At 36.2% G+C, this 20,144-nt stretch overlaps 3 protein-coding genes across 5 annotated transcripts in view; 2 read left to right on the top strand and 1 right to left on the bottom strand.

Annotated features, from left to right (window-relative positions):
* LOC141826465 (mitochondrial import inner membrane translocase subunit TIM44-2-like) overlaps positions 1-20,144 on the top strand; it is a 58,745-nt gene that overhangs the window by 17,461 nt on the left and 21,140 nt on the right. The window lies entirely within an intron of this gene.
* LOC141827553 (multiple organellar RNA editing factor 3, mitochondrial-like) lies at positions 10,332-12,684 on the top strand. Of its 2 annotated transcripts, XM_074714824.1 has the most exons (5): positions 10,332-10,728; positions 10,805-10,902; positions 11,000-11,065; positions 11,199-11,462; positions 12,213-12,684. In XM_074714824.1, exons 1-4 carry the CDS (start codon positions 10,364-10,366, stop codon positions 11,459-11,461), a joined length of 792 nt encoding a protein of 263 aa, XP_074570925.1. In that variant the 5' UTR covers positions 10,332-10,363; the 3' UTR covers position 11,462; positions 12,213-12,684. The 2 variants fall into 2 exon arrangements, with proteins under 2 accessions (XP_074570925.1, XP_074570924.1); XM_074714823.1 differs by lacking the exon at positions 12,213-12,684 and having other exon boundaries at positions 11,199-11,619.
* LOC141825944 (uncharacterized) lies at positions 18,286-19,748 on the bottom strand. The gene is made up of 5 exons (XM_074713204.1): positions 19,686-19,748; positions 19,472-19,601; positions 19,112-19,404; positions 18,933-19,034; positions 18,286-18,841 (listed from the first exon to the last, which is right to left on the bottom strand). Exons 3-5 carry the CDS (start codon positions 19,256-19,258, stop codon positions 18,380-18,382), a joined length of 711 nt encoding a protein of 236 aa, XP_074569305.1. The 5' UTR covers positions 19,259-19,404; positions 19,472-19,601; positions 19,686-19,748; the 3' UTR covers positions 18,286-18,379.

Raw genomic sequence — 20,144 nt, 5'->3', positions numbered from 1 at the left:
TACCCCTACTATAGATCTTAGATTCTCTACTGAGGAGCTTAGGACTAGATTCGCATCCATTACATATGTTCCTTTATATTCTAGATATTTATGTAGGATATTTTTCATGCAATCATGTAGACCTATAGTAGAGGTTATAGACTACTATGGTTTAGATAGCCTTGTTTATTGTACTAGCCCGGTTAACACAGATTTGTGTACTGAGCTATACAATAACCTGGTTAAGGTCGATGACCTAATCTATTCCATCAAAATTGGAGGTAGAGATTTTTTTCTATCTCCCGCCATCATTAGAGACCATTTAGAACTTAGACATTCATCATCCACATTTTTGTGTTACCTTCCCAGGAATTTACCTTTTGGTGATCTTTACTGCTACATTACCCTGGGTACTATGCATTCATACTTCTTTAGGGAGGAGAGGATGCCTACAGTGACCCAATTTTCATCTGTCAGACTAAGAGTATAAGACTATGTTCTGTATAAAGTCTTAGTAACTTGCATCTTACCCTTACCACTAGGGATGCCACTATAGTGTGACTATTTCATATATTTTTATTATATGCATTATGTCATAGGCTAGACATAGACATTAGTTTGCACATATTTCATACCATCATTTACTCTGCCAGCATTAACACTAGTAGAAGAGTTCTTATGTCTTACTACCATATTTTGACTTCACTCCTAACTGCCCTTATATTTGACGTTGCCACAAGCAATGTCAAACCTATGAGTGAGTTTGACATGTTAGACGTACATTGGAAACTTTCCCTTAGTTGGGGTCCATTTAGATGATGATGTGATCTTGTCCTAAAAACGGGGGAACCAACTTCAGCCTAAGCAGACAACAGAGGATAAGGAGGATGGCATTAACTTAGTTGACCTTCTTCAGATTCCTCCACCTCTACCTCCTATCACTCTAGAGCAGAGAGTGATCAAACTTGAAGAGATAGCCACCAGCATCCAGGCTTTAGTCACTAGTCTACAAGAGTCAATTGCCACTTATCAGCAAATTATGACTAGTTAGTACGGTAGATTAGAGGAGCGTAATCAGGCTAAATACACTCAGATGATGGGCATACTCAGATCTTGAGGCATAGGCCATCCTCCTCCACCTCCTCAATAGACTCCACTAATTTTTTTAGTTGTATTTGACTTGACCTATGTACTTGACTTTGACCTCAGTAGACTCCTATGTATTTTTAGTTATATTATTCATATTGATTTAGTTCTTATCTGTTTAACATTTTGAATTTAACCAACTATAATAATTAGGAATGTGCTTAATAGAGTAGAACTCCTGTTCAAATATTTTTTTACTACAAATATTTTTTTAAAAGTTATATTTTTTAAACTTATTTTTCAAAACTTATTTTTATTTATGTTTTCAAAACATAATTTTTCAAAGTCTATTTTTAAAAACTTATATTTTTAAATTTGATGATTTTTTTAAAATTAATGAAAATCTAGACTTCACCTAGGCATTCCCAATAGAAACCATGCACCTATAGATCTAAGTTGCTCGCATCTCATAAAGCACATTAGAACCAACTTACTTGTATACTGTGAAACTAAAAATAGTGTGAGATGCATAAGGTAAAAGTCTAGATTTCAGATATTTATATCAATGCATCAAAATTAATCTGGGCTAAAAATACATACATACATTAATCAAGTTAAGTGTTCATTCATAGTAAAAGGCTAGCTAGAAACATATATTTAACTTAACTAACTTAGTGAAAACTACTATTTTCTAAAAGTTAGCTAGTAATAATAAGTTAGACATGTGAATAAGAACAAATTCATAGATGCTTAATTTGTACTTATACATTATAGGCAACATGCTTGACCTCAAGGCTTCTTACATTTTTTATCATTAAATATTATTCAAAATTATAGTTGTTAGTATCTTTATAATTGTTTGTTATAATTCTTATTTATTCAAAGTAGTTTGTTTCAAAAAATTTTTACAAATTTCAAAGCTTTCTAAAAACTTTTTATAATCTTTTTTATATATTTTTGATTATGTCAAAAGGAGATAGAGTAAATTTTAAAGTTAAATATTTTTTCTGAAAAAGAGAGAGAGGAACTAGTTAAATAAACATTGTTGCTGAAAAGTTTTCAAGTTTGAAAAAGTAAAGCAATTCTTTTCTAAAGTTTTTCAAGAAAAATCTTTAAAGTGTTTTAAAGCAAAATATTTTTTCATAAAGTGTTTTTTGAAACTTAACTTTCTTTAAGCACTAAGCTTTACTTGATTGGTTTTCAAAACTTAAAATGATACATCAAAGGACCAAGTTAAGGGAGAGAAATTATAAAAACAATTTTATAAAATATTTTTGAAAATAACCTTAATTTCAGGGGAGAGACTTAGTTAAGGGGGAGATTGATTTTCCTTACTTAAGATTTTTGAAAAGGTTTATCTTTTCAAAGTAAGATTTTGACTTAACTTTGAACCTAAGTTACCATAATTAAAAAGAAAAAGATTGTTGGTGCAAGAAGCACCAGATAATCGAATCGATATTTTGATCATGGCAAAGGGTTCAAGTTAAGATTATGTTATGTGCTAACAAGCTAAAGTGAGTGTGCATGGAGCACATGAAAAGTCCTAGTTGAGACTGAGCAAGGAAGTCTTAGTCTGTAGGATCGGACAAGGAAGTCCTAGTCAGGTGAACTGGGTAGGAAGACTTGGCAGATCAAAGCACCAAGCAGGAAGTCTATACGGGTCAACGAATTGAACGTCTAGCAGATCGATGGATCAGCAAGGACCGTACATGGAAGGAAAGTCCTAGGGTCGAGGATCGGATATTGAGCAAAAGTCCAACCAGGTCTGGAGGATCAAATAGTTGGCAAAAGGTAAACTCTCCTAAGAGGAATAGGTGAGGATGCGTTTCTTTGAAGGGAACATTAGACGTCGATTTGATCTAGGATTTCACTGAAAATCTAAAAGTCAAGACCAAACAGTTGTAAAACTGTCCAATTTCCTATAAATATGTATTGTGCTAATTCTGTGATGCAAGAAATTAAGGGATCATAACTTCGAGTTTCAGGCACCCCTATTGGATCCGAACGATCAGATGGTCTGAGCGTCCAAAAGGATCTAGGTGTCTGAATGTTAGCTGTTCGGGCTAGCAAGGCGAATGAGGTGGAGAGTTAGGACTGGACAGAGACACCTCATCTTCTAAGCTCTCAGAAGGCTCTAGGTGCCCGAAGAAAGATAAGGCACGGTGGAGTAAAAGCTGACCTGACAACCTCCGCGTCAACATTCCAAGCACCCTAAAGGGATATAGGCGATCGGAGATGCTAAGTTAGTGTCGAGAGCGGATTAACAAGTCGATGTGGAGGCACCTGAAAGGAGTTTCAGATGCTTAAATCGGTCAATAAAAGCAGTTGCGAGGGAAAACCCTAGAGAATCAATTCATGCTCTTCTCACTGTAATTTTGAATGTTAACGAAGCACCCGAGATGTTGCCACGACATCGAAACGTTGCACCGATAACCGTGCACACACTTCTATTCTTTTGTTGGTATTAGGTTTTGTATTATTCATCTTTTGTACTTTATTATTAGGATGGTAAAAGTGTTTACTAATCCTACATCTTATGTAAAGGCGAGACTCTTTCTCTTAAGAGAAAGAGTTTATTAGTGAATTGTCCAACGTAAGTAGTCAAGGACTATAGGTCTTAGAGTAACAACCAGTGACTGTGAACCAAGTAAAAACAAATGAGTTTATACTTGTTTTTTACAATATATTCCGCTATGTGCTTTTGAATAAGTTATGAGTTTTTCAAAAAAAGTGAAAAGGGGATCAGTGTTATTCACCCCTCCTCTAGCGCTCACTTCGATCCTACACTACTTATATATGACCTTTTAAATGGTTATAGAAAATTTAGAATACCAATTGCAAGAAGTTTGTTTTAATCCACAGAATGGCTTATTTAGTCGACAAATAATAAATTCTCCCCCTATCGACTATAATCAGATGGTGGAAGCATGTAAACTTCTTCATCTAGGTCACCATGGAGAAAAACATTTTGAACATCAAGTTTATGGAGAGACCAATCACGAGCAATAGCTATAGCAAGTAGACAACAGAATTTAACTAATTTGGCACCAGGTGCAAAATTTTCATTGTAATCCAACCCTTCAACTTGTGTATAACCTTTAGCGATGAGTCTCGCCTTGTAACACTCAATGGATCCATCTGATTTATACTTGATTTTATACACCCACATGCAACAAATTGGCTTGTTTCGTTTAGGTAAAGAAGGGGTCCACATCCCATTTTCTTCTAATGCTTGAATTTCTAAACTCATGGTCTCTCGCCACTTAGGATCCTTCTTTGATTGGGTAAATGTGGTAGTTTCCACGAGACTAAAGAAATGAGCATAAAGGCACGATGAGGAGAAGAAAAGTTTTTATAACATATAAAATTTGCTAAAGGATAATGGGTGCCCTTACCTAACTTCGCCATTGAAGATGACGATGAGCTTGGAGAAAACAACTTGGTTTGAGAGCAATGGAAATTACATAGCCAAATTGATGGTCGGCGATACGTTCCAATTTTCGTAATATAAGTTCATTAGATTGAATGATAGGAAGTGATATATTGGATGTGGGTCTTTCATGAACGATATGGTCACTATTTAGATTTTCTAAGTATTTAGGAATATGAGATGTTTCTTTTTCAAATGAAGTAGCATGATCATGTATTGTAAAGGTAGCACCAAAGAGGCATTCCCATTATTTTCTTTTATAGAACAAAAAGGGAATATGTGTTCATGAAAAATAACATCTCGACTTAAAATTTTTATTTTGCCTTTACGTCATAGACTTTATAAGCCTTTTGACCAATATGATATCCAACAAAAATACATTTTCAAGATTGCTGATCAAATTTATAATTTGACTTAACATTGGTAGAAAAACACAAACATCCAAATGCTTATAAATAATGATAAGTGGGTGGTTGATTGTACATAATCTCAAATGGTGTTTTCATAGAAAGTAGAGGTATAAGTATGTGATTGATAAGATAAATGGAAGTAAGCATACTTTCCCCCAAAAGGTTAGTGGTAGATGTGATTGAAACCTTAAGACTCTAGCCATGATCAAGATATGTTGATGTTTTCGCTCAACGACATCATTTTGTTGGGGGTGTAGAACTAAGACTAGTTTCATACATTATTCCATGGTCATCAAAAAAATTCCGCATTGAATAAAAATCACCGCCTTTACCCCCTCTGTCTATTTGAATCTTTTAACTTTTCTATTAAATTGAGTTTCAAAATACACAAAGAAAGATTTTAGCAAAGACTGCATCTATGATTTGTAACACATAAGAAATATCCATGTATACCTAAAAAATCATCCATAATGGTTAAAAATTAATAAACACCCGACTGAGAGATAACTCAAAAGCTCCCCAAATATCACAATGTATCAATTCAAAAGGTTCACTAGTAGAAATATAACTTATACCAAAAGATAGTCTTGTTTGCTTGGCTAAAGGATAAATATCACAAACTTCACTAATTGATTGTGCAAGGTGCTTCATACTGCAACAAAAGGTGGAATCCGTCTCCTGTGAGGAGGTAAGCAAGGTATTTCATAAGTTGCATGGATGGATGTCCTAGTTGTTTATGACAAAGATCATGTTGTGAAGATGCATTATTGACTTTAGGAATATATAAAATTGAAGGTGTGGAAGAGATGTAATAAAGAGCATTATGTTGCCTCTCTAAAACAATCATCTTCCTTGTTGACAATTCTTGTATAAGGCAAAAATCAAGAAATAAAGAAAGTGGTCGAGCAATTTAAGGATCTAGTTATCTTACTAACATATAATAGGTTGATAAAAAAAGGATGACACACAAAGGACATCTTTGATAATAAGATTTATACTAAGTTTTGCAGATCTAATTGAAGTAATTTATTCTTATGTTCATTGAGTAATTTGTGTCTAGCAATAATTTAGATGATGAAATCATGTGGTCAGTGGCATCACTATTAATGATCTATTTTCTAAGAGTTTTAGAATCAATATAACATGAAGATTTGCCTTTGACTAAGTATCACTAGTGTTCAAGAGAGCTAGGCAAGAGTTACTGATATTGCTTATATGTAAAGCTTGGAGTCTTTGACCGAAAATTATTTACAAAGAATTCTCTCTTTCCTTTATTCTTTTTATTACTTTTGTGGTTCTTGTGTTTAGGAGGTAAGTCATGTAAGTGGTTGGATATATTAATCATATGATTGCTTCCGTTATAATTATTGTAGCATATTTGATAAATTATTCCCATAATGATTCTTTTGTATCTAGTAGCATGACCTTTTCTAATCTTCTGAGATAATTAAGTCTATTTATTTGTCTTCATTTAGAACCATAGAATAAACTCTTCTAATAGTAGGAAGAGGCTGTATAAGAATGATTTGACTATGAATAGTAGAATAAGATTCATTCAAGCGCATAAGAAATTATATTATCTTTTCTCTTTGTTCTTGCTCCTCAAATTTTTTCATGGCATCACAAGTACTAATTGAGAGATCATTATAAGTAGAAAATTCATCTCACAAACTCTTTAAATTGGTAAAATAGACCGTAATAAATATAGAACTTTGTTGTAGTGAGATCATGTCTCTTTCGATTTGAAATATTATGGGTACATTATTTTAAAAAAATCTTTCCTCCAAATCAATCCAAACTTTAGCAACAGACTCAGCATAAAATATACTATTGGTGAGATTAGGTTCAATAGAATTGAGGATCCAAGACACAACCATGTCATTGTATCTTTTCCATGAGAGAAAAATTTCATCAGTCAATGTTGGTTTCTTGATACTTCCGTCGATAAAACTGTTTTATTTTTAACGCTGAGAGTTACACTCACTTAATGACTCCAAGTGTCGTAGTTGTCACCATTCAAAAGTTTGCTAACCAAAATAATTCTCGAATGATCTGAGTGGTGAAGAAGAAAAGTGTCGGAAGTGTCAACGATGACACTTCCTCTGACTTTGTTCGATGATGAATAAGTTGAATTTGTCATATTAAATAAATAATTTCCTAGAAACAAATCATTCTGATACCATATAAAGAAATATAGAAATAAGAGAATGTAAAGAAATAAAAAGATATAAGATTTCTAAAAACATATTTTTCATGTAATACTATATCTAAGACCTCTTTTATATATATACTACATACCTCGTGAAGATCTAGTATAATTTTTTTATAACTTTAATTTTCACTTCATTTAGCCTAAATATTATTTTTTTAAATTCTAAATTCTAAATCTTAAATTTTAAACTTAAAAAAATAATAAAAAAATATACTTAGTGCTCAGGAAAGTGTGTAGTAGTATATCAAATCTATATATATATATATATATATATATACAGATTTGTTGTCCTGCGCTCCACTTTCAGCGGCGGCGGCTTCCGGCGGCGACAGATGGCACAGATCGGCGACGAAGGCGAAGGAGGTGGCGGCGGCGGTGGCGGCTTTTAGCTGCGACGGATGGCACAGATCGGCGACGAAGGCGAAGGAGGCGGCGGCGGCGCCTTCCAGCGGCAAGATCGGGTGGCGGCTTGGCTTCGGACTCAAAAACACAGACGACGAAGGCGGCGGCGGCGCCTTCCAGCGGCGAGATCGGGCGGCGGCCTGGCTTCGGAACCAAACTAACACAGACGACGGAAGCGGCAGCGTCTTCCAGCGGCCGAAGACGGTCCACACGATTTTGGATTTGGGAACGCAGCGAGGAATCGGGCACGGAGAAGCGGACGAAGCGAAGAGGAAAAGTGGGAAAATTTTGGGAAAGACGGGCTTTTTCTTGATTTTTGTTGCGTGGCGACGGAGAAGCGAGAAAAGGAAGTCACGTCAGCCGGAGCGGACGAGGAGCGGAGGAATTAGACTATATATATATATATATATATATATATAAAAGAAGGCTAGAAAAACAAAACTAAATATTTGTCACTTATTGTAGTAGGAAATAATGGGAAAAAAATTAGTAAATTGACTGTAAAAAGTATATCTTTCTAAAATAATGTTTAGCATATTTTAACTTTCAAATAACACTTAGCATATTTTAAGAGAATCTCTCTCTCAATTAGCGTATTTTAACAGAATCTCCCTCTCAACTTCGGGTGGTGGGTGCGATAATATAACAAGAGGGAGAAAGGAAGGATTTTAATAGGGCAAAAATCAAAAGAAGGCCCTTGTTATTTGGAATCATTGTATGAACGCCCCTCTTTTCTTTGTTTTTTTTATTAAAAGAGAACCCCACCTCACCCGCCACTATAAAATGATATAACTACTCTCAAGTACATTTCGATATTATTTTTTCTACCACACACATTAAATCTTGAACCGGTCGACTAATGGTATGAATAAGATAAGTCTACGTTGTAAAACTATGCTTTCATAACTGCTATTGTAGTTTTAGCAACTACAGTTTCATAACTATTACAATATGAATACTGTTAAATAAGATAAGTTTGAGTTGTAGCAGCTATGATTTGTAGTTGTTGCAACGTGAATGTTTTTTAGCAGGATAAGTCTGAGTTGCAATAGCTACAGTTTTATAATTGTTACAATGTAAATGTTAAGTGAACATGTCTAATCTGCGTTGTAGCAGTTATGAAATTATACCTACTACAATATGAATATTTTGAATATGTTAAATATGCATTATAGCTACTACAATGTGAATATTGTTAAATATGTCAAAGTCCACCTGAATGGTTCAGGATTTAATTTTGAAATCGACCTATCAAAAATTAAAATCGGTTTGCCAAAAAGTAAAAACTAGCTAAACAATGTACTTGAGGGTGGTTATGTCATTTTTACAGGGGTTAGTGTGGTGTGATGTCCTTTTGATAAAAAAAATAAAAAAGAGACACCCTTTGATGATTCCAATAAAAGGGGTGTCCTTTTGATTATTCCTTATTTTAATTTTGACGGCGACAACAACCTCATACTACATAAGTGGAAGATCTAAGTTCTCAAGGTATGATTTAATTGGTTACTGCGGGGCAGATTTGTTGCAGTAGGCAAGAGTTGAATTTCGGCGAAGCCGAAACAATGTCCTCTCTCATAGTGGCCAATTGCAGCTTTTCGATTTACCTACTCACAGATAGTCGTGGGATCAACCGTACGTATAGAGCCGTTGGAGTGGCTGATTCTACTTTTACATTTTGCTACAATAGGTGGAAGATCTAAGCCTACAAAGGCATGGTGTGATGGTTAAGTCCACCAATGACACATCAGATATTTGAAATTCAAAACTCAACTACAACTAGGTCAACAACATGTGCACGCAGTGCCGAAGTAGGCAATGACATTGTCCAAAGTAGATGAGAGAAGAGGACTAAAGGTGGTGGTGTGGTTCAGAACTTGTGAGGATGCTGCAAAAGGTTGGAATCCGCCAACCTAGCGGCCCCACACGATCGGCCCCCCGACCATCTGTGGAGAGGTAAATCACGGTGAATACGGGACTGACTAGGGCATGGTGGCCGAGGGATTTGGAAACATGGCATAGATTGATGTTATCGCAAATGCAACCATGAGCCCTCGAACCGCCCACCTCATGCTGCAAGCACCCATGCCCTGACCAGCTGACCCCGCCCGTGGGGGCCGATTCAGAACTTGTGAGGATAGAAGGGAGAGAGGAGAGAGAGAGAGAAAGATGAATATCTAATTAATTTTTATTATCTATATAATTTTTTATTTAACCTACTAACATTCACTCCTTTCATACTTCAAACCTAGCCCACCTTCTAGTTTTGGATCCGTCCATAGAGAGAGAGATAAAACTTGTAACTCCTTAAAAGATTCATACACTTATCTCAACATAACTAAATCGGATTATTCCTAATGACAAATTTAATTCAGTCATAAACTAGCTAAAATAATCCATATGACCTTAATCACCATGTCTACCAAATAAGTTGTATCGGAACCCAATTTGATGTTCAAAATTAAATAGTATAAAATTCTTCTGTAAAAAAGTAGAATCTGTCATCCTAGCGACCCCACAATCATTTGTGAGGAGGTAAATCGAGAAACTGTAATTGGTCACGACGGAAGAGAGTATTGCTCGACTTTGTCGAGATTCAAATCCTTGTCCTCTTCTATATCGTAATCAACTCAATTATATCCTAAGGTAATATTTAAGAAAATGATTAAATAAATGAGATTGTAGGCAAGAGAAACTAACCAAAATCAAATAATTGCACTCTAAATTTTGATTATTGATCTTTATTGGGCATTTCAAATCGCATCGGCCCATTATGTCGAACCGATGCCTAGTTACGTTAATGAAGTGGCAAGGGGGCAGGGTTTCTGGGACACTCCCTCGGCTTCCATGGCGGCGGTAACCCGACGAAGCCTCCCTTCTTTCCTCTCGCGAACTCTGCGGTCGCCGCTCTCCCGTTCCCCTCGTCCCTCCCGCCTCATCGCTCCTGTCTTCTCCCCTGAGGTTCGCTGTCCCGCCGGCGTGGTGCCGCAACTCCTTTTGTCCCGGTGGAAGACGACCTCCGGATCGGGGTATTCTCCTCTCAACGACCCTTCCCCTAACTGGAGCAACCGCCCTCCTAAGGAAACCATCCTCCTCGATGGCTGTGACTATGAGCACTGGCTCATCGTCATGGAGTTTCCTCAGGACCCGAAGCCCTCCGAGGAGGAGATGATCGCTGCATACGTCAAAACCCTCGCAGAGATTGTCGGCAGGTTCGAAAAGATCTATTTTCCATATAAAGTTCGAATTTGTTTTCTAATCTTCTCAAGTCGATTGCTTTGGATGCAGTGAGGAGGAGGCGAAGAAGAAAATATACTCTGTTTGCACTACAACCTATACGGGATTTGGAGCTTTGATCTCTGAAGAACTTTCTTACAAAGTTAAAGGTACTGGTTTGATGGATTTTGTTTGTTTGTTTGTCAGAGAAACCATTGTATTTTTTTTTCTTATGGAAAATTCATTTCATTTAACCGTTGGTTGCAGGATTGCCTGGAGTTCTCTGGGTTTTGCCTGATTCTTATCTGGATGTACCTAATAAGGACTATGGAGGTTCTTATTTAGTCTTTGTTTCTCAAATCTTATTTACTTGATTTTATCTCTTCACGTGAATAACTTGCTAGCCCTTGCTCCTTTTCCAATCAGTTGCTGTTTGTATTGTGATAGTTATCCTCAAATGGTGCAGGTGATCTATTTGTTGATGGTAAGGTCATACATAGACCACAATTTTGGTTCAATGAGAGGCAGCAAACAAGGAGCAAGCCTCGACCAAGGTATGACAGGCGGCGTGAGACAATACGAGTTGAAAGAGGAGAGCCAATGCAGAGAGGGGGGTGGAGACAAGACCAAAGCCAACCTAGTTCACACCAGATGCCTGATAATTCACCACAAGGACACCCTAATATGCAGCAAGGGGTTCAAAATGGGCAGCCAAGAGAAGTGAATTAAGGTTTGATAAAACTTTTATGTAGGTCTGATAAAACTTTTATCTTTTTGTGTAGTCTTGGAAATATATTTCATGCCTTCATACGAAGTGCTCTCATCTATACCATTTGTGACAGCTTTGAAACTATGCTCTAATGTTAATCCGATGTAAGGTTTGCTTATTTTGTCTCAATAACTTCATCTTGGTGTAGAAGTTCAGAAACGAAAGTTTGAATCCAAATTCTCAAATGTGTGGTATAGATAGAATCACATTTGCCATATGTTTCATAGGACTCTAAGCAGATTATATTCTTTTGGTTAGCTCTGCTTTTGTTGGTTGAGTTGCTTTGCTGGGTACTTGTTTTATTCATACTTCCATCTAAAAAATGGTTTCTATTGGTGCAAAAGCTTTCGATTTAGTTGAGATTACTAGGATTAAACTGGATACATAATTGCACTTTGCTTTCTATTGGTTAATACATCTGGTGCTCAATTGTTTCAGGATCTGAAAAATAGTATTTGTACATAGCCCCAGAGGAGTCCAATGGCCTATTCCTATTTATTGGCAACTTCTTTTCATTTAACATGCTTAAAGTTGTTTGCAAGTAGGAAACTGGAAGGTTTTGATTCGTCACCTTGCACCATTAAATTTTTCTATGATTATTATGTCTAAGGTTAGCATTTTTTTTAGTTGACATTAGATATTTAGTCTTTCGGGTCGATTAATTCTGGGATGATCAGTTTGGCCCTGACGAAATTTTCCACTGTCACCTAGGTAAATCGGAAAGTAAAGAGGGTGGTTCAGCTTAACAGTCAGTGTTCTTGGGTCCGCTCTTATATGAAGAAAAATCTTTATAAATTTGCTACACTTGAGTTTTGAATTTCAGAAGGTATCATATTTACTGGTCATCATTGAGCTGCTACAAAATCAAAGTAATCCTGACCAAATTATTCTCCATGTGGCTATGGTTATACCTGGCTACCCCTTCGATGGATGTCTTACTGGAGGTTTTCTCTGTACTGATTGAGAGACCCAAAGGACACCCTAAATCCTATTAGGTCGAGAACTCATTCAACAAACCGATGAGAAACTACACTTGATTCATGCCACTACTGGACATTCAATATACTCGTTCTGACTATTGGTGTTGTGGTGTATGATTGAGATTTTCTGACTTGTTCAAATATGCAAACCGGTGTCCGATGTCTTCTTGAAACTGTTCCATGAGTAAGAAGGTCTAACTGATATACCAATAGCCCAACTTAACTGCAATCAGTGTTTTTGTCTTTATATTCATAACTTAGTATGAGTCTGATATCGTAAATTCTTATACATCAGCTGAACTAATTCCTTTGAATTTAAATGGAGATTCTTGCCTTTTAGGTAGATATATAATTAAGATTGTTGAATTTTTAATAATTCCTATAAGTGACTGTGGTCTAGGTGGCCACTGTTGTATTCAATATGTTGTATGCATATTATTGATTCATTATTCTCCAAATTTTATTGGTTGTCCCTAAAACAAGTTGGGAGAAGTCGTGAGTAAGCTTTTGTGGTCACTGATATTCTATTCAGGTCAGTCGTGAGCAAGACTTATATATGATATTTATCATTCTAAAAAAAAATTTATAATAGAATTTTAAAAAAAATTATACGGAGAATTTTAGAGAAAAGAAGTGTTAATATAATGTACATGGAACTAATTAAATTTGTGTGTATGAGAACGTAATGATGAGTGAAGGCTTTGGATGGATTAATCAAAGCATTTTCTATAAAGATAGGGTTACATCGAGGATAGCAATACTCTTCTCTGTCGTGATCAATTACAGTTTCTTGATTTACCTCTTCACAGATGGTCGTGGGATCGATTGTGTTTGATCGATGAGGTGGCGGATTTTACCTTTTTACAAAAGGGTTACATCGAAGATCTTTTTACACTAATTATGAATAAACTCGAACTTATTGGACACATTCAAGATAAGTCGTGAGTAAGCTTTTATGGCTACTAATATTCTATTCAGGTTAGTCATGAGCAAGACTTACATTGAACTAATTATATGAAGGATCCCATAGAAAATTTATAATAGAATCTCATAGAAAATTATATAAAGAATTCTAGAGAAGAGAGGTGTTAGTATAAGGTACATTTGTAACGACCCGACCCGTCCGTCCGTGGGAATTCTACTTATCCCGGTCTCTATTTTTCTGTGGGTTATGGGTCGTCGATCATCGATCGTGCTGTTACCTACTAGGACTTTCCACCCCTGCCCAGTGGATTTTTGTCTTCCCCAGATTCGAACTCTAGACCTGCAGGCTAAAGTACTAAAGTTCTTTGAATCTGGTAACAAAGTGAGAATCTCACATGGATCAACAACATAATAATTTCAATCCATCTTGAATAGATTGAGAATGATGATAATTAAACTTCACAAGATAAATGGTGCGGTAGCTCATCCTCATAATCGTGCATAGTGGAGCTCTCTCAAGCTACTTATGGTTAATGCACTACCATATGCTTGCTCTTCTTCTAATCTCCACCGTTATCATATGCATAAGGTTGCACAATCATAAAGGTTTATTAGTATTGCAAAGAAAACATGAATAAGAGAAAAGACAATGTGTGTAAGAAAAAAATGGAGAGAATAAAATCAAGAATATAAGTGGAAGACATGGGAGTAATGATATACTTCATAGATGAGTAAATGAAATAGGGGCCAATAGATATCAATCCAAGCTAGCATGGGGCAATCTAATTGCAAAAAAATAACTCCTATCCCTCTCCTACACTCTTTCATATTCTACCATAAAATTCAATAGGAGAAACAAAAATTATAAAAAATTATTATCAACCATCCTTAATAAATTTCACCAATTCAAACTTTTTTCTCATTTTTTTAATCTATTTTTTCTTTTTTTTTCTCTTTATTTTTTTCATTTCCCCCTTTTTTTTCTTTCTTTTCTTTTCATTTTTTTCACAGATTTTTTTTCACAAATTTTTTATTCAACAAAATTTTTTTTCATAACCTATCCTCTAAAAATACAATACCATAAAAAATGGATCCTAAAAATAAATAAAATTAATAAAATTAAAAATTAAAATATAATAGTTTGTCAATGGTAAACTATCTAATCACACCTCCACACTTAAATTTTTATTCGTCCCAGGCAAAATCCTCATTTCGGCAGGGCCGGCTCTAGGCATAGGCCACTAAGGCCTATGCCTAGGGCCCCATTTTAATTAGGGCCCATCTTTCAATATATTAATATATATATTAAAAAATAAAAATTATTAAAATAAATTTATAAATTGATTTAATCAATTAGAGTTCCGAAAACTCCTTAAAACGCTTAGAAAACACTAAAAATCGTTCACCTTCATTCCGCTCTGAAATCTGAATCCCCGATTTGAACCGAAATTTTCAAGTCGCCGTTCGCCTTCGCCCCGCCCTGCGGCTGCGCCTTCGCCCAGCCCTGCGAGGCGCGAGCCCTTCTCGCGGCCCTGCGCCGTCGCCTTTGCCTTCACCCGGCCCTGCGCACCCTTCGCCCGGCCGGCCGGCCCTGCACATTCGCCGCTTCGCAGCTTCGCCCGACCCTGTGCACCCTTCGCCCGAGTCCCAACGGCCCCGACCCTGTGCCAGTGCGCCTTCGCCTTTGGCCGAGTGTCGACCCTGCGCCTTTGCCTTCGGTCAGCCCTGTGCACCCTTCGCCTTCGCGCCTACGGCCTACGCCTTCGCCTTCGCGCCCTACCCCTTCGGCCTTCTCGCCTTTGCCGGTGAGCAATGATTTTTTTATTAAATGATCTTTATTATTTTATCAAATGACTTATATATATTATTATGATTTATTTTATCATTAAATTGCTGACATCTTTTGATGATTAAACAATCAGATTAATTAATTCATTTAATTTGATCGAGATAATTCTGATTAAAAAATGGAATGAAAATTTTCATGTTCATGAACGAATTGAATTAAGAAATAAATATATATTGATAGAATATGTAAATAAAATATTATAAATTGATCTTTCTTCTACCCATTAAATAATTTTTTAGGATGAAAATTAATATATCTGATTAATGTATGTGTTTCTTTAGGGTGAAAAGTTTTTAGAAAATTGGAAGTCTTGAGGGCTTATTTTTTAAAACGTGGAAGATAAAGAAAGCACACAAAATTAAGACCCCTTTGCTAGACCTCGTCGGCTCATCATCGAGCACCCTAAAGAAAATTTTTAAAATTAATTTTTAAAATTTATATTTTAATTTATTTTAAAAAATTTTTAAACCCACCATTGTTGGTCTCAAATCCGAATAAAAAAGGGTGTGAGAAAATTTTTTAAAATAATAACAATTATTTAAAAAAAAATCGCCTAGGGCCCTCCATAGGCTTGAGCCGCCCCTGCATCTCGGCATTCAAGGTTCTCAGATCCAATGAAAAAGAAATGAAAGATATGGTAGGGAAAATATAATACATGGTAAAGAGAATTATTCAATAATCTGTTAGGATCGGTTGAATAGCTAGAGGGGGGGGGGGGTGAATAGCGTTTCTCGATTTTTCTTGATCTTTCTCTGCACAGAGATTAGCGGGAAGCAAAAATATAAAAGAGAAAGACAGAGATCAACGCTAACCCGGTTTATTTTACTTGGTATCCACCTCCGCAGAGGTGACTAATCCAAGGATCCACACGCACGCACACACCCGATGCACTATGAATCTTCAAGTGAAGGATATAATCAATAATTCTAGGTATTAGTATATATATGGATATAGATACAAGTTTTCACAAGAATGCATGCACAATTACCTGACATATATAAAATATTTGCATTTGGTTGGATCCATAGCTTTTGATGTAATTGTATGATAAGCTGCAGGCAGTCACAGGGCAACTCTCCTTTGGCAGGCCACTTGATATCAGAAATAATCATTAAACCATGCATGCGTCTGGACTTGGATCCCTCGTAGCCTGCCAAGGGAGAGGAAGCCCTAAGACTGGCTCACTCCGTTAACCCTAACTTATACATATGTATTCCCTTCTTGGTCAGTCCTCTACCTAGCTAGCTTGCTTTGCACCTCACCTGCATGGCCCTTTTATAAGGCAAGCAATGAAGAAATTAATATATGGCATATGCCAGACACCCAGACATCTGAAAGATTATACCACGGATATAATTAATACATATTCCTCAACCAACATTGACCGCTCCTTTTTTTTTTCTTTGCTAGCTCGCGATGCCTATTTGATTTCCTTTCAGATATATTATTCTCTTGCTTAATTGCACGTACGATAAGTTTGGGTATCAGAACTTTTCTAGCTAGCTGCGCAGCTAATGTGTATCTTCTACTGAGATTAAGAGAGTGAATTGTGAAGAGTATATAGCTTAGCTGTGTTATGTTATCTGGATCATCTCTCTCTTTCATGCATGCTCTGTAAAGAGTGGTGCAGAAATGAGCAGTATTGATAGTGATGGGTTCGCCTCAGGGTGGCACTACTGATAGTGATGAATTCCGAATAAACAAGTTTAAATATAAATTATAATAGCTTTCCGGTGGATTGCGATCGAATTCTCTAGACTCCATGCTCAATTATCATAAACTGTTAGAGCGTATATAAGCATCAGTGCCACCGCCTAAAATGAAATTATGATACTAATCAGGGCAACATTCGGTCTTTCAACACATTTAATAGTCCTATAAAATTTTGAGTCTAAATTATCTCTAGAATCCCATAATTTTTTTAAAGATAAATAGTTTGTTCCCTTGATTTGTAACACAGCTTAGTACTCTATCACTATATTACATCCGTAGGGCATCCGGACCATAAAGCCTTTTGACATACGAACGACACGCTTCTCCTTTCAAAAGATGAGAAATAGTTGATAAAGACCTTAATATTAGTGTGGAAAATTATCAATATATTACTTGTACCAGGTAAATAGTTGATAAAGATTTCTAGTCATAACTGCAAGCTCCTTCACTCAGACACTACAAAAATTAACGGAAATAGCGACAGACTAATTCCGTCGCTATTCGGTCGCTAACCGAGGTTGACGACCGATTAGCGACGGAAATCGACCGTCGCAAAAAATTCGGTCGCTGACGTCATCTTAGCGACGGAATTAATAATTCCGTCGCTAATTAGCGACGGAATTCAAATTCCGTCGCTAAATTTAGCTACGGAATTAGTTTCCGTCGCTAATTAATAGCGACGGAATTAAAATTCCGTCTCTAAATATTAGCGACGGAATTTTTAATAATTAGCGACGGAATTATTAATTCCGTCGCTAATTTAAAGGAAAAAAATTTTAAAAAAATCATTTTTAGCGACGGAATTAAAATTCCGTCGCTAATTTAAAGAAAAAAAAATTTTAAAAAAAATCATTTTTTGCGACGGAATTTTAATTCCGTCGCTAATTTAAAGAAAAAAAATTAAAAAAATCATTTTTAGCGACGGAATTAAAATTCCGTTGCTAATTTAAAGAAAATTTTTTTAAAAAAAATCATTTTTAGCGACGGAATTTTAATTCCGTCGCTAACTTAAAGAAAAAAAATTAAAAAAAAATCATTTTTAGCGACGGAATTTTAATTCCGTCGCTAATTTAATTTATTTTTTTAGTATAATTTATTTTATTTTTCTGAATTTCCTGTTTATATATCAAAATCTCTAAATACAATATTACAATCACATTAATCTCTAGATACAACATATCAAAATACACAACATATCAAAATACACCACATATCAAAATACATCACATTAATCTGAATACACCACATATCAAAATATCTGAATACAACATTAATACAATCTTAATACAATAATATCTGAATACAACACAAATATGTAGATAGACTGATACTGTATCTAATGTCAAAATACAATAATATATCAAAAACTTATCTAAACAAGCCCAGCCAAAAGAGAAGATCCTTGCAAACAACTACTGATCAGGAGCATTAGGGTCCTGAGTCTCCGTATCAGGGTCCGCACCTCGCATCGCAGCTCGCAGCGCATCAAAAGCAGGCTGCGATTGCGTCGGGCTGAAGGCCTCCATCCAGGCCGCCATCTGCCGCCCAAACCGAGCTTGACTTTCTGCCTGCGCCTCTAATGCGGCGAGTCGATCTTGCTGCCCCGCGAGTTGATTCTTTAATTCTTGATTTTCTTTTTGTAGGGCTTCTATCGCTGAATCTGATCCGCTGGGACGACCCCTGGCTCTAGGGGCCATCACACGATCATATACGACTCGAGCCTGGGACCCTAGACCGTAGAGGGTGGAGCTCTTCTTCCTCCCACCGACCACATCATAGTAGATCTCATTCAACTGGTCGGTTGAGAGCTCCTGCCTCTCTCCTCCCTCAACTGCAGGCGCAGACACCTGTGCAACTCTAGCTGAATATTCAGCCTGTTTAAAAATAAATTATTATAAAATTTAAGATTAGAAAAAATAATTACATGCCGGTAATGTAAAATAAATAAAAAAAATATTTTCTTACGTCTATGGCCTGCGAGCGAGCATCAATAAAAGTGTCATCCTTAGACTTGTGTGTCTTTGTAAAAATCTCCCAACAAGTAGGAGGACGCTGTAACTGGTGCTCCTGAAAAATCAAAAATACAATTAAATAAAAATAATGACATTAATAATTAATTAAAAATATATTAATTGTAAACTTACCAAGTCTAAGGTATGCTCCACAATGGAGCGGGATCCAGCTGTATGTTTTGTGGATCCGATGCTAGGGCCAGCTATCTCGGTCTTTCTGTTGGACCGAGCTATCTCTGCATTGCCTGCCATCTTTCTGCATGCCATACTGCTTGCCATGCAGCCCAGATGTCCTCTGGGATCCAAGATGGTCTGCTGCCCTTACTTCTAACTTTATATAGCATATCTTTATATAATTTGCCAGCAGCAGCATTCCAGGCATCTTGAAACTCTCGCTCATGTCCTGGCTCAAAAGTATATTTTTTCTACAAGAAAAAAAATAATTAGTCTAAATAAAAAAAACTTCATTATAAGGTGGTTAAAATGACTAACCAAAAACTCGTCGTAGTAGAAGCTGCGCATGGCCTCATCGACATGTCTCCAAGTATGCCCTGAACGACATACTCGCTCACGGAACTTACTAGAAATATATCCTGCAACTTTATGGCCCTCTGGTGTAAAACTGCATTAAAAACCATGTAAATGTTAGACATATGCTATAAAATAAAATATTAATTAAAAACTAGCTAAATGTACCAATACTTACCACCCGGCAACAACTCTCAATACTGTCCGGCCACCTGGTGCTGCTGCCTGATCAGACATATCTGTAGAAGATAAAAATATATGTAGAATATTAACAAGATACCTAAATCACTTATTTCAACAGTTGCTTACTACATAATTCCAAGATACCTAAATCACTTATTTCTGCAGGTTGTGGGAGATAAAGCCACTTAAGCTCCATATGCAAGCAGAAAGAAAAATCAAATAGTAATTAATAGAACAAGCCATCTGGAACTACCACCATGAAAAGGAAAGGGATACTATGTATGTTAAAAAAATATTAATTAGCCCAGAAAAACCAAGTGATATTGATTTAACTAGATCATCCCTCAAATTAAGATCAAATTACGGACCTAAAAATGCATGGCAGTCATCATTGGCACTCAACAAACTCTATATGAACCACAGAGCTTTTGTCAGAAAGAAAAAGAGGCAACCA

The sequence above is a fragment of the Curcuma longa genome, chromosome 4 (assembly GCF_044706935.1).
Source record: "Curcuma longa cultivar G26 ecotype Majalengka, Jawa Barat chromosome 4, ITB_CL_G26_1.1, whole genome shotgun sequence".
NCBI lineage: Eukaryota > Viridiplantae > Streptophyta > Magnoliopsida > Zingiberales > Zingiberaceae > Curcuma > Curcuma longa.
The sequence above is the reverse complement of the archived record's forward strand: the minus strand, read 5'-3'. Positions and strand labels throughout refer to the sequence as shown.